Source organism: Eutrema salsugineum, unplaced genomic scaffold, assembly GCF_000478725.1.
Source record: "Eutrema salsugineum unplaced genomic scaffold, Eutsalg1_0 scaffold_2, whole genome shotgun sequence".
NCBI lineage: Eukaryota > Viridiplantae > Streptophyta > Magnoliopsida > Brassicales > Brassicaceae > Eutrema > Eutrema salsugineum.
The window spans coordinates 3,457,748-3,471,461 of NW_006256829.1; the positions used below are offsets into that span (position 1 = coordinate 3,457,748).

At 37.3% G+C, this 13,714-nt stretch overlaps 4 protein-coding genes across 4 annotated transcripts; 3 read left to right on the top strand and 1 right to left on the bottom strand.

Annotated features, from left to right (window-relative positions):
• The first annotated feature begins 892 nt into the window (after positions 1-892).
• Positions 893-2,092, top strand: LOC18017785 (protein ENHANCED DISEASE RESISTANCE 2-like). The gene has a single exon (XM_006399510.2). The coding sequence runs from the start codon at positions 977-979 to the stop codon at positions 1,880-1,882; it is 906 nt and encodes a 301-aa protein (XP_006399573.1). The 5' UTR covers positions 893-976; the 3' UTR covers positions 1,883-2,092.
• Positions 2,093-2,962: 870 nt separating this feature from the next.
• LOC18017786 (aspartyl protease family protein At5g10770) lies at positions 2,963-5,181 on the bottom strand. Its single transcript, XM_006399511.2, has 3 exons — positions 4,970-5,181; positions 4,068-4,502; positions 2,963-3,980 (listed from the first exon to the last, which is right to left on the bottom strand). The coding sequence occupies exons 1-3, from the start codon at positions 5,136-5,138 to the stop codon at positions 3,157-3,159; spliced, it is 1,428 nt and encodes a 475-aa protein (XP_006399574.1). The 5' UTR covers positions 5,139-5,181; the 3' UTR covers positions 2,963-3,156.
• A 3,753-nt stretch (positions 5,182-8,934) lies between these two features.
• LOC18017787 (ER membrane protein complex subunit 4) lies at positions 8,935-10,821 on the top strand. Its single transcript, XM_006399512.2, has 6 exons — positions 8,935-9,217; positions 9,378-9,434; positions 9,636-9,789; positions 10,054-10,151; positions 10,273-10,338; positions 10,467-10,821. Exons 1-6 carry the CDS (start codon positions 9,089-9,091, stop codon positions 10,503-10,505), a joined length of 543 nt encoding a protein of 180 aa, XP_006399575.1. The 5' UTR covers positions 8,935-9,088; the 3' UTR covers positions 10,506-10,821.
• Positions 10,822-11,098: 277 nt separating this feature from the next.
• Positions 11,099-13,470, top strand: LOC18017788 (ubiquitin carboxyl-terminal hydrolase 22). The gene is made up of 3 exons (XM_006399513.2): positions 11,099-12,119; positions 12,281-12,399; positions 12,557-13,470. Exons 1-3 carry the CDS (start codon positions 11,365-11,367, stop codon positions 13,354-13,356), a joined length of 1,674 nt encoding a protein of 557 aa, XP_006399576.1. The 5' UTR covers positions 11,099-11,364; the 3' UTR covers positions 13,357-13,470.
• Positions 13,471-13,714: the final 244 nt, after the last annotated feature.

The following is a 13,714-nucleotide window of genomic DNA, read 5'->3' on the forward strand; positions in this document are numbered from 1 at the left end:
TTTCCATGGCAGGTTTTGGAGAGCTAATTAAGACTTGACAGCAAAACCAAGCCATTTTCTATGTGTAGTTTTCTCATTTCATGTTTTTTATTTTGCTAACGCTCATTTCATGTTTTCATTAATTTTGCCTTTGTTCTTGTCTCTTGACTTGTGGAATGTAGTTTCTTTCACTTTAAAAAGCCTGAATTTGCTGACATAGAGTCTTCCATTGACTACTTAAATTGTAGTCTTTTTAACTGCAACTCTAATGTTTGAAAATCTGACTTCCAGATATTACCTGATTATATATGTTTAATGTCGGTGGAGATACCGACTTGTTCTCGTATCCAATTTTAAGTTTTACCACTTGCTACAAATATCTATCCATTTAACGCTTTTTTAACGCGGAACATTGTTCGTGCCTTTGGATGCAACTTTTGTGATGAAAGCATTGAAAGCAACCAAAAGTATAGAAGTAATATATGTAAATGATTACTAATTGTATATTTTATTAATTACCAGCTACAAATGACAATGCATGCCAATTCCACCAACTAATTAGCTTTTATTTTTTATATTTATTAACAAATTAATGATAATAAGTCGACAAAAAAGTTGTTCGTGCATGCTGCCTAGTGCAATAATTATGATTCGTTGGTTAACAGGTGGTCGTACCAATAATTTCAATTGTAGGCAAATTATTTACCAATCAAACAAGAAAACATGAAAATGTTAGCATTTTTAGAAGAACAAATTTTTATTTTATGGATAAGATATAAAAAAAGATAACTTCAATAAAACGAAGAAGTAAATATCTCATATGATTGTCATTAATTGACAAAAAACATGAAACCAGAGAAGCCAAGGACACTTTTGGAATTGCTTATAAAACTCAAAATCCATTTCCTGCCCTTTATGTTATCATCACACACCGCACAAGTCGACTTTGGAGAGAGAGAAAAAGAAGGGCCAACGACCACATACACACCAAAACACCATGAGCCCTTCCAAGCAGCGACATCGCAGCTCCACCGGCGATAACAAGTCAAAATCAGTCAGATCCGGCTCCTCCGCCGTACCGGAATGGATTGCCGAAGCAACTAACGGCGGATCTCTTCGCCGCGTAAATCCAGACACAGGTACCGACGGCTGGGCTTCTCCTCCCGGCGACGTCTTCTCTCTCCGCTCCAATTCTTACTTGACCAAAAAACAGAAATCTCCCGCCGGAGACTACCTCCTCTCTCCCGCCGGCATGGACTGGCTCAAATCAAGTGCAAAACTTGACAACGTGCTAGCTCGTCCCGATAACCGCGTGGCTCACGCGCTTAGAAAGGCTCATTCCCGAGGTCAATCTCTGAAGAGCTTCATCTTCGCCGTGAATCTCCAGATTCCAGGTAAGGACCACCACAGCGCCGTGTTCTACTTCGCGACGGAGGAACCGATTCCTTCCGGCTCGCTTCTCCACCGGTTTATTAACGGCGACGACTCGTTCCGGAATCAGAGATTCAAAATCGTTAATCGGATCGTGAAAGGGCCCTGGGTAGTGAAAGCCGCGGTTGGGAACTATAGCGCTTGCCTTCTAGGAAAGGCCCTGACGTGCAATTACCATAGAGGTCCTAATTACTTTGAGATCGATGTCGATATAAGCAGCTCGGCCATCGCAACGGCGATTCTGCGGCTGGCGTTAGGGTATGTCACGAGTGTGACGATCGATATGGGGTTCTTAGCGGAGGCGCAGACGGAGGAAGAGCTGCCGGAGAGATTAATCGGAGCTGTTAGGGTGTGTCAAATGGAGATGTCTTCGGCGTTTGTGGTCGACGCGCCACCGCCCCAGCAACCGCCATCACAACCGTGTAGAACATTGAGTTCGGCGAAAGTTAACCACGATGAGGACGAGGATTGAGATTAAAATTGAGCACATACTATCATCAAAACCAGGTCAATGGTTATCCGAATACCATTTCTCTCCTCTCTCTCTCAAATGATCTGGATCATTTTTCATCAATCTCAGTCAAATCTATATTGCTTAATTTATTTTATGGATTTTGTAAATGATTATTTTTTCTCATCGAGAATTTTCATGATCTGTTAATGGAATTAAATCGAAATTCGGCGGATTGTCTTTTTTCCTATTGTTAGTCTGTTAGATCTGTTTAGTGACTTTAGTCATGATGAACCAAGAATATAAGGAATAGTCCACTTTCGTTGGAAGAAGAAGCGTGTGATGATATTTTAGAGTCGTGGGCCATATATGTGAAAGGAGCGAAAATGTTTGAAAACTTCTGAGAGATTTTAGACCGCAACGTTGAAACGCAAAATATGTTTCTTGTTAATTTTTATATTATTAAATTTAAGAAATATTAAAAAAGGAAAAAAAGGAGAGAGAAATTGGTAAGAGAAAAAAGAAGAAAGAGAAAGGAATAATTTTTTTTGCTGACTAATTAAAAACTGACAAGAAGAAACGTTTTTAATTGTTCCCAATTTCTGCATTTTATCCAATTCATTTCAATTATTATATTAATAAATTTTTGTTAGAGACGCTTAAGAGACAGCGTTGTGGATGCTCTTAGACCTCCAAACCCAAAAAAAGTTAGCGATGAATTTTATAACTTTCGTTTAAAAGATGGAGTCAGTTTCACTGAAGGAAAACAATTTCTGGTAGCTTTACAAGATTACACTAAACTATTAGCTTTTGGACTTTGAAATTAAGCAAACGTTTGGGCATCTTTGACGTTACTAAAAGTTTTATTTTTCTGGTGGGTAAATGATTAAATACAGACCACAGATGATCAGTTCTAGGATACCATAAAATGGTACATCAATGATATATCACAGAGAAATATGGAGTTAAAGGCAAATCTGTACCTTCATTTCTCAAACATGGCTAACCCCAATGTAAATAGTTCAATGTTTGTTCTAATATGGGCTTTTTAAACGGTCCAAAAACATTTTTGTGGTTCGCCAAGTTCACTCTGTTCGAATATTCAATGTACAAATTAAAGTTTGGGCTTCTATAATGAAAGGTGCAATAATGTTGTATCAACAGTTCAACACAACCTTATTACTGTACAATTACTTCAAGACCTTTCCCAAAATACATACTTAACTGGAGGATAGAGCTGATTTGTGCCAAATCCATAGAGAGAGAGAGACATAATTTTACCATATTTTTTTCAATTAACTACAGCCATTAGGAGCAAACCCGACCCGCCCGCCCGCACCATCGTAGACAACTTCTAGCGTTTGCTGCTGAACGTTTCCAAAGATGGCAGCGTTATTGTCGTCGCTATTCCCAGCGAACGCCAAACAAACCTGCGATACCTTAAACGGGTACAAAATCCCTTTCGAGCCAAGCTCCACGACGGCGCCGCCGCTGAAAGAGAACGCTACTTTCGGGATCGTCACCGTCTTAAATCCGGTGAGATCGAAGCACGTGTCCAGGATCGAGACGGCCGAGGTAGACGGATACTTTGACATCTTCGCCTTGAACGCGCTCCGCAGCGCCGCGTAGGCTTTCGGCGGAAGGCGAGAAATGACGGTTCCGGAGTCGATTAGAGCTCCCGGAGTAGAGAATACGGTTGATGGAATCGCCAATTTCTGACCGCCGACGGTGATTCCGACGATATCGAGGCCATAGAATGATGTGCCATCTGTGATGGTGGAAATCGGAGTGTATTTGACGGATCTAGAGATTCCGGCGGATCCGAATGTGAGATGTCCGGTGTAGCTAGCGGAAGAAGGAAGGCAATAGGAGAACATCTTATTGTAGGTCGTCGCCGTCTGAGACGGAAATGAGAGCTTGTCGCGGCCAAGTCCGAGAAGTCCGGCGACTCCGGTGAAAAGTCCTTGGTTGTTCTCGCCGCAGCCGAAATAAAGGCCGTCGAAGACATCGGAGCTCGTTAGGGTAAATTTCTCCTTGGCGAGAAATCCAACAGAGAACGATTGGTCGCCGTATTGAATACCGTAGAGGCAATTAGAAGCCGAACAACTTCCAGCGTTTCCTAATCGACGAAGAAAAGAAAAAAAAAACGGTTAGCGTTAACCGGATCTGAATTGGAAAATCGAAGCGGCAAACCGGGAATTCGAACCTGTAGCAGAAGAGAGAGATCCACACGCCGACGATGAGCAGGAGACGTTGTAGTAAGAAGAAGAGGAAGAAGGGTTAAAGATGGGTTCCTTTTGTGAATAGCAAGATCGAACACATGGCTCGCATTGAGTCCACGTCAGATCGCTTCCGGTATCGAAGATCAGAGACAGATCGTGTTTCGGCGTTCCGATTCCGACCGTGACTACGTAGTTTCCTGATCCGAATGTGCTTCCGTCTTTTGCCGGTAGATCCGTGGACTGGCTTTGCCTGACTCGATCTGTGAGTTTCTTCGATAGTTTTGAGTGGATGGATTTTACGCGCGCTTGGTCGAGTCTGAGGACCTCGACATGGTCTGGACTCTTGGCTTTGCCACTGGTTAAACGCGAGCACGTGCCGTGTCTGTGCGTCACGTGCAGTGAGGACTTTGTCTTAGACGCTGAGTAGATCATTTTCGTTAGGCCAAAAAATGTAAAGTATCACACGAAAAAAAAAAAATGCATTATAATATTTTGTGGTTGTTGATGATGTATTAGTATATAACGAAATATAAATGGAAAATTACTTTCTTGTAATTTCAACTATTCAAACAGAGTTGTATTCATAATTATTTATTCACTCACTTAACTAGCTACTAAAATATTGATTACAGCTATATATATGTTTGTCGTTTTTCCTGTTAAACATATATACTATTTGAGACCTAACTATCGCTTTCTATGATCCTGTGATGGCAATATTGATGCCTTAATGGCAAGAATCTGGCCTTAATTGTAATCTGATTGATATAAGGGAAATCAAGAGTGTAAATATCGATGCTTAATAGCAAGAATTTGACCTTAATCTATTCATCTACTTTATATAACAAAATGAATCATCAGAAATTTAACTGGTTACGAAAATTACCTCTGCTAGAAAGAACACAAGATGATGAAGAAGGGAAGAGAGAGCTGAGTTGAATAGTATGAGAATCAATCTCTCTCTTCTCTCTTTCTTGAGCTCCCTCGTTACAGTCCCAACTGAGACATACACAAAGGACTATTATTATATTTAATAAATTCCGGTTAAAGCTCATTTTGCTCTCTTTTTCTCTCTCTCTCGATAGTAGAATGATTACTCTACATGAAAATGGTTGGTCCTTTATAACCAATCTCTTTGCTCAAGAAAGTCTATGGTGGAGGTTGTTAAACCTTAGAAGCAATCGAGTCACATATCACAAAAGTTATGGGATTCTATTCAATTGGTTTCATTAACCAGTTAGGTAGCGACACATCATTTGGCAAAGGAGTATTGTTGTTATTTTTTGTGTTTTGTTTTTCACGCACCAATCTTAATTAAGCAAAATAATAGGGGATAATATTCCACTACATGATATTCATTGAGTATTAAACTAAGTATGTGTCGAATTATATGCGTAAACGTGACTACGTGAGTGATGCTTATCAATGAATTTGAGATTCAAATATCCAGTGATCAATCGATGAATTGAAACACATGTACGTAGATAATTTGTTCCTTGATAATTGCATGATTGTATTTCCATTGTGATATATTGGCCAAGCAATGGAAGATCGAGTCGATTCATAATTATAAGTCTCCTATTACGAAGAAGACTGATAAAACAATAATGCAACCAATAATCAAGTCCAAATAATTAGGCGATATTATTTCACAACCTATCACTTGATTAAAGCATACTTATGCGTATACATGTAAGTAACATATCATATGTTTGGATTAATTGGGAAAACAAAGGTGTTGCTTCACGTAATCAATCTAAAAAAAAAATCATTTATGTAATTTTCAATAAGCATTTGGTAGAATAGAACGTAAAACAGTTCAAGGAATTTATGCTAAAAAAGTTGTGAAGTTAAACGACAGTTGCACAGTACGTGATTTGTATTTCAATTTTTTTCTCTTATTTAAAGCATGATTTTAGACTACATACATATATGGCTATCAACACGTTGAATACATATTGCTCAACTTAGTAGAGACTACTATTTTAAAGTATTTTGATAAAAATTGAACTGTGCCATTTATATATTTCAATAATTAATTCAGGGAACGTCATCAAACGAAATTTTTTTTTTATATATTGTTTTTTTTTCTTATTTTTGTGTTTCTATATCTACTTACATATAAGTTTTCTTATTCGTCAATCGTCATCATACTTTTGGAAGAAACTGTACATTTTATTTCCGTCGTCTATTTGGTTTTTTTTTGGTAACAGTCTTAAGAAAATAATAATATTAAGAAAGTAAACGAAGTGATGGTAATTTGTAACCGAAAACATCCATGTATGATTGAGATAATGTGTCCATAATTCAATTAATTGAATGTGTGGGCCCGCGTTACATTTCCCGGAAATTGATTTGACAAATATTACGAGTTCAAGTGGGGACAAAAGATAAAAGATTCTTTATAAGAATCTGTTAATGTAGTGAAGGTGGGATAAAGCTGGAATCTGTACCCTAATTTCTAGAAACTTAGAAAGTGACTAATCGCCTAATTCTTCTAATGTTGGGTTTTGGAAACTCGACAGTCGTCCAACCTAATTACTACTCCATGTTTGGGTTTCGGAAACTTGACTGCTTAACACTTCGTGATTATTTTGGATCAATTTGTACTAGACAGTTAATTTAAAATATTAGCAAGTCAGTAATTTTGTTTCTTTTTTTCTATATGGATGTTGGTAACAGTCTCAGGCACGACTCTGATTGGGTTCATCAATTATCATCACAGTGTAGGTTAGGACTTACGAGTATATGTTTGTCTTAGACAGAGATTTTTTTTTTTAATTACTGTTTGGTGATTTACCAAAAACCTTATCGATACTTTACTAATTATAAACGCATAATATTATTGATAATATATGTCGTTGGTTCCAAATATGAAACTCTGTTACCCACTTACCCTGTCTTATTGAAGCCCGAATGGAGTGATATTCATTATAATTTTATTTTATATCATATTGTATCCATAGACGGTGGGTGATTCGTATTTTATTCATTTACTAACGAACACTTAATGTCACTCTTTATATGAGTTATCATATATATATATATATATTTTTTTTTATAAAAAACATGAGTTATTATCAAGATAATGCTAAAAGATAAAGGCAAACACAACATTGAGTGTTTTAAAAATATTTAAATAATTACAACACTTTATTACCAAGACTTATATTTCAATGATTAGTATTAGAGTGCTAGTATCTTTATGTCCCACCCACATTCGAATTTAAAGTTTAAAATATGCATTGCATGCGATACACTCGTTAATTTAAATAATTCAGATAAAATGATATATTGATTATTAGAAATCTGGAGTTTTAGGTTTAAAGAAAATACATGTTTTTTAATTAAAATATCCTTGTTTTCATATGTGGTGGCTATCACCCTCTAACAAATATACATGGTCAAATTGAAAAGAAAGAAAAAGACACTTGACAAAGAATAATTGTGGTTTTGTAACTGAATATCAATTGTTATATTTTTTCCTCTGAATGAATCTGAATATCAATTATTGAAGCTGTAGTTTTAAATTATAAAGCTGGTGTAGCATCGGGGAACTTCTTAGTTGTCACATTACATTCCATACTTCCACCACGGATTATGTTCAAAGCCGACGAGTTTTCCACTAAAATCTTGATCCATTAAGTTTTAAAATTAAATACGATTTTCACTCGTATGGGAGTATCTTATTTCAAACCAATTGATTTTAGGTTCTATAGACAGTAGTTAGTCTAGCGTGTGCATCTTGCTGTTATCAGCCTAGGGCAAGCTGCTAAAACCAGAGCTGTGCTTACCATATAGTGAAAAAGGCTTTCGCCTCAAGCCCCCAAAATATGTTAATTTTTCAGGATCCCCATTTTCTTAAGAGGTGGTTAAGTGGTTTATGGTTGGCATGAAGTCTTTTTTTACATAAGATGTTTTCTTATTTTTGTTTATAAGAAAGAAAAAAATGAATAGATATAGGAAATAGATTAAGATTACATTCTCCCAATAGTTTTAGGAAATTGATTAAAATTTGTTTAGATTATCGGCTTTATAACATCCTAAAATAAGACCAAAACCTTAAAGCCCAAGAGAAAAAAAAAATTCATAGATTGCTTATCAGATATTGCTGACGATTCCAGTTTCAGTTGCCTTGGCTGAAAGAAGTTTTTCAAAGTTGAAGTTGATAAAGTCTTAGTTGCGATCAACTATGTCACAAGAAAGATTGAATGGCCTATCTATCATATCTATAGAAAGAAAACTAGTTAATGACCTCGATTATGAGAGTTTGGTGAAAAAGTTTATTGAAAAAGAAGGAAGAAAGATTATGTCTTAATTAGTATTTTTAGATTAAAATTTTATTTTTGAATATTTTAGATGATTTTAAAATTATATTATATTTTTTTGTTAGAAAACCTTTTTTTTAAATGAAAAATGCCCTATTTTTTTAGTTTGCTTTAAGTCCTTATAAACCTTCGCACGGCAGTGGCTAAAACGTGGCGTTTTCATTTTCATAGGACCTACTTAATTCAGTCTCAGAAAATCGGACAAAACTATGTTATATATCCAGAGTGATGTATTATACTATTATCGATAACGTTGCCTCTCTTCTTTCTTGGGTTGTCATCTTTTTGTTAGAAACGAGAATGAAGCAAACTACTAATTGCATTACCCGGATTAAACCGAAACTCTACCGGTATAGAAGCCCAAGAACTGCATGGGTTGGTAAAGGGCCAGTAAACAATTTCAAGCATTGCGGAAAAGCCTTATAGTGGAATAAAAGAATCTAAGATCCATAAAAAAACTGGATCCGGGACAAAAGGCTCCGAACCCGGCTTGAAGAAACGGGTTTGGACTGTAGGAGTAAGATTTTTTAAGCTTTCCTTCTCAGTTTCAGAAACGAAAAAAAGAAAAAGAAAAAACTATTTACAAGGAAACATCTAAATCGTATGAAAATAAATCCGATCTAGGCCTCTTCTTCCCCGATTTCTCTCTCTGTCTCGTCGATCGAAGACCTTAGGTAATGGATAAAGGCAAAGCAGTGATGGGTACTGGTCGGAGATGGGCCGTCGATTTCTCCGATCAGTCCACTGTTCCATCTTCCCGCGACATCCTCGATCCCCCTGGCTTCTCTCGTGCTTCTCCGGAACAGGTTCTTCTTCGTTTCCGTTTTGATTTTGAATTTCTTGGATTTTCTATTGTATTCAGATTGGATTCGAAGTTTTAATTTGGAATTTTATAGGTAATTGAGTTGTATTGCTACTGTTTTTTTTTTTTGTTCTACGGGTTATCATTGATGATTTGGTTTTCAGGATGATTCAGCAACCAGCCGCCAAAAGAAAGACGCTGAAGCTAATTGGAAACTTCAGGTATTTATGTCAAATCTAAAAGTCGTATCTTAAATTGTACGGAATCGATCTTGGTCCTGCTATGTAGATCTTAAAAGCCATTGACTTTCCGTGGATTTGGAGTGTTATAGAGCTTACACAAGACTATATTTTCTATGCGAGATTGGGGTTTGATGTGAATTAAGTGCTAACAGAGATTTGTTTCCTTGATGTATTGAGTAGAAAGCATGGGAAGTAGCGCAATCTCCATTTAAGAATTTGATGATGATGGGTTTCATGATGTGGATGGCTGGAAACACAGTTCATCTATTTAGCATTGGTATTACATTCTCTGCTCTTTGGCAGCCTATCAGTGCTCTCCAGAGTGTTGGAAAGAGTAAGAAACCTTCTTCACTACATCTATTCATCTTCGCCTAAACGCAAATTAGACATCCAATGGTCACATTAGTTAGCTTGTCATATACAAATACATGCAGTTTATCAAAGATCTTTCATCATCATCATCATGTGCATTAGCATCAGTGAAGCAAAAAGGAATCATTTTTAAGTTTTTTTTTTATATCTTAATACTACTATCTGGTTTGTGAATTGAAGTCTAGTATCGTTTATCCTTATATTTAACCTTTACCCTTGTCTGCAGTTTTTGAGCCATTCAAGGATAATAAGGTGGAACTACTGATGCCGAAACTTTTGTTTCTTGCCCTAAACCTTGGAGGGTTAGCTTTGGGTATCTGGAAGGTGAGACATTTTTCTTTTTTTCCTCATAGTTTCCTCTTTCCCTTTTGCATTACGGCAGCACTGCCTTAGATTAGAAGTATAAAGTACTGTTTTCTTATACAAAGAACGTTCACTTTCTCAGCTCAACACTTTGGGGCTCCTTCCAACACATGCATCAGATTGGGTTTCATCTCTACCCCCTCCTCAGGTTGGTAATTTGTACCCGAAGCAAAATACTGTCCATATGTTTCTGCATCATCCCTGAAGCAAGAAGCTGGCATTTTTACTCATCATCTCTAACCTACACGTCTTGTTTTCTCCTCTCTTTTTTCTCAGGAGGTTGAACACTCGGGGGGAGGGTTCGTTTTCCACTGATGAATCTGTGTCTTTTGTATTTTAAATAAACCACTTAAAATCGCGAGAAGACAAAAATATTTTATGAGATAACTGAACCAGATACTCAAGTGATTTTTTTCAATCCTGTCATGAGGGGAAGCTTCATGTGGACCTTCTCATCTTGTCATCTTCTTGTAGCAATTTCAAAAGTCATATACTATAGCTTTTTCACTTTTAAGTATGATGTTCATTGTTCATCATAACCATTAATGTATTATTGACACTGAAGGGACCTATTTCCCAGCTTTTTGTTTTTCATCTTTTTAGACAGTAATGGATAATGTTTCAGGCTAAAGTTTTTCTCTTTATTGCTTTCACGTATGTTTCTGAATGAATCCAATGAAATCGTAGTCGTGACTCAGAGACCTTCTGGTTGATCCAGAGGGTCACAAGGTGGACTCGTAGGTGCTATGGAAACTAGGTCAAGTTTGGGAAGCACAAGATGTGGAACAAAGTGCAGTCTTTAGAATCATGTAAGTCGGTCTACTCAAATACTCTCGACGACAAAAATGTTAAACTTTAATGATTATAAGATTACGAGAAATAAAAGATTTTACAGGAAAACCCAAAAAAAGAAAAGAGAAACAAAAAAAACCAAGAGAAATAGATATTTCCTCACTAATTTCCTTCTATCTTCTTCCGTTCTTCTAGTGATTCATAAACGAACAAATGAATCTAATACGCTAACTTGATCCGATTTTTTCTACCTTTTTTTGGGTATACATCACAAGAGATTTTGATTCTTTGATCTCAAATACTCATACCTCGTTACTGTTTTTCTGAGATTTTTTTTTGTCTGAATTTTTTATTCGTCTCGAGCGAATCTGAGTTTGTTTTCATGTCCGCGAGGATTTCATTTCTGAAAAATCCCGATCCCTGCAATCACTTATCTGATTACAAGCTTAGATATGGTACTGATGGTTACAAATCCTTCCAGAAATTGTTCAGATGCTTCAACGATGGAAGAACTAAGATCAAACCACAAGAAATCGAGATACCCAGATGCAGTTATTGTTCGGTCTATCACAGAAGACTCTACATCTGTTTGATCTGTCGTTCGATATCTTGTTCAAGCCACATCCTTTCGCATACCCAATCTAATAAAGGACATGATATCGCCATTGATGTCGAAAGATCTGAGCTTTATTGCTGCTCTTGCATCGATCAAGTGTACGATCCTGAGTTCGACGAGGTTGTCGTGTCTAAGCAGCTTATTGGTCTGTGTATGTCTGTTAAATCAGGAGCCGATGTCGTTGCCGTTAGATCGAACAAGAAGAGGAGATTAGACTCGCAGCTGATCATAGGATCCAAGTTTTTGGTCTCGTCTAGAGATCGAAGGGAAAAATGGTCGTTTCCTCTGGGATTGAGAGGTTTGAACAATCTGGGAAGCACTTGTTTCATGAATGCTGTGTTACAAGCACTTGTTCATGCTCCTCCTTTGAGAAACTTTTGGTTGAGTGGTCAGCATAATCGTGATCTTTGTCCGAGAAGATCAATGGGTTTGCTGTGTTTGCCTTGTGATCTTGATCTTATCTTCTCGGCAATGTTTTCCGGTGATCGGACTCCTTATAGCCCAGCTCATTTGCTTTACAGGTTCGATTTTCCTGCTTCTTCATTTTGTCTATACAAAGATTTTCTAGAATTTCGCAGTCACATTGTTTATATATGTTTGTGAACATGAGTTTATATCCTCATAGACTTTATGTGATGCTGATTTGATATTTTTGGGTTCTTTTTTTTTTTGGCGGGTGAAGTTGGTGGAAGCACTCAACCAATCTAGCTACATATGAGCAGCAGGATTCTCACGAGTTCTTTATTTCTCTATTGGATTGTATCCATGAGAACGAGGGAAAGTCGAAATGTCTGTATAAAGGTAATTGGGAACAAGAGATTGTTATGTGTTGTACAACTTTATATATAGTTTGGGAATGCTGTGAGTTGATGAAATCTTCAAGATGGAATTTTTATTTCGATGTTTTTCCCTTTCGATACGGATAAGGTCTTTTTTGTTTGCTTTCTTGGTGTTGCAGATCATGAAGAGTGTCAGTGTATCACGCACAGAGCATTCTCTGGTCTTTTAAGATCAGATGTCACCTGCTCAACGTGCGGATCCACGTCAACAACTTACGATCCATTTATCGACATTTCACTTACTTTAGATTCAGCGAAGGGATTATCTCCCGCAGATTGCAGAAAGAACAGAAACAGTGGTGAACCAAGCGTGAACGCACCCATGCCAACTCTCTCAGGTTGCTTAGATTTCTTCACACGGCCAGAGAAACTCGGTCCGGACCAGAAACTGAACTGCCAAAGCTGTGGAGAAAAGAGAGAATCTTCCAAACAAATGTCCATAAGAAGACTTCCTCTGCTTCTTTGCTTGCACGTAAAGCGTTTCGAGCATTCTCTTACCCGTAAAACCTCGAGAAAAATCGATAGCTACTTGCAGTATCCGTTCCGCCTTAACATGTCTCCTTACCTCTCTTCCTCCATCATCGGAAAGCGGTTTGGGAATAGAATCTTTGCCTTTGATGGAGAAGGTGAATATGACGGTTCATCATCATCGTCGTCATCAGCGGAATTTGAGATATTTGCAGTTGTAACTCACTCGGGGATGATGGCATCGGGTCACTATGTGACTTATCTGAGGCTTAAAGGTTTGTGGTATAGATGCGATGACGCATGGATCAATGAGGTTGAAGAAGAAGTGGTTAGAGGGTGCGAGTGTTATATGTTGTTCTATGCACAAGAGAGAGTGATTCAAAAGGCTCACAAGGAATTGAGTTATCAAGTTATCTCCATGGCTGATGCATTTCCCTTTGCTGATTGCTGACTCTTTTACTTGGCCAAAGATTTTGATGCATTTTACCTTAATACTTTTTTTTATTGATTGAAGGTTTATGCAAAATATTTGGAAAGCCAAGTTTAATGATCAAATTTCTTTTTTCACCACTCAGTGCTCAAGGTTATCACATTTTCATATGTTCTGTTTCCATTTTGTTCGTGTTTAGAATGATGTCACTCTTACGTCAGCATCAACTAGAAAACAACACCAAAAATGCGCAAATATAACTACTTATTGAGTGAATGAAGAAACCAAGAATTAAGCATCGTCTTCTTCTGCTTAGCCAGTTGTTCTCACATGCAAATTCTGCAGAAAACCCAAATATCTAAAACTGGGACGTAATACA

Excerpts from the sequence above, each read along its gene's own strand:
- LOC18017785 (XM_006399510.2), top strand. The coding sequence starts at position 977 with ATGAGCCCTTCCAAGCAGCGACATCGCAGCTCCACCGGCGATAACAAG.
- LOC18017786 (XM_006399511.2), bottom strand. The coding sequence starts at position 5,138 with ATGAGCTTTAACCGGAATTTATTAAATATAATAATAGTCCTTTGTGTA. Across the intron at positions 4,503-4,969 it reads TTGTGTTCTTTCTAGCAGAG|CGTCTAAGACAAAGTCCTCA; the intron begins GTAATTTTCGTA and ends TGATCTACTCAG. Across the intron at positions 3,981-4,067 it reads ATCTCTCTCTTCTGCTACAG|GAAACGCTGGAAGTTGTTCG; the intron begins GTTCGAATTCCC and ends TTCGTCGATTAG.
- LOC18017787 (XM_006399512.2), top strand. The coding sequence starts at position 9,089 with ATGGATAAAGGCAAAGCAGTGATGGGTACTGGTCGGAGATGGGCCGTC. Across the intron at positions 9,790-10,053 it reads TCTCCAGAGTGTTGGAAAGA|TTTTTGAGCCATTCAAGGAT; the intron begins GTAAGAAACCTT and ends CCTTGTCTGCAG. Across the intron at positions 10,152-10,272 it reads TAGCTTTGGGTATCTGGAAG|CTCAACACTTTGGGGCTCCT; the intron begins GTGAGACATTTT and ends TCACTTTCTCAG.
- LOC18017788 (XM_006399513.2), top strand. The coding sequence starts at position 11,365 with ATGTCCGCGAGGATTTCATTTCTGAAAAATCCCGATCCCTGCAATCAC. Across the intron at positions 12,120-12,280 it reads CCAGCTCATTTGCTTTACAG|TTGGTGGAAGCACTCAACCA; the intron begins GTTCGATTTTCC and ends TGGCGGGTGAAG. Across the intron at positions 12,400-12,556 it reads GTCGAAATGTCTGTATAAAG|ATCATGAAGAGTGTCAGTGT; the intron begins GTAATTGGGAAC and ends TTGGTGTTGCAG.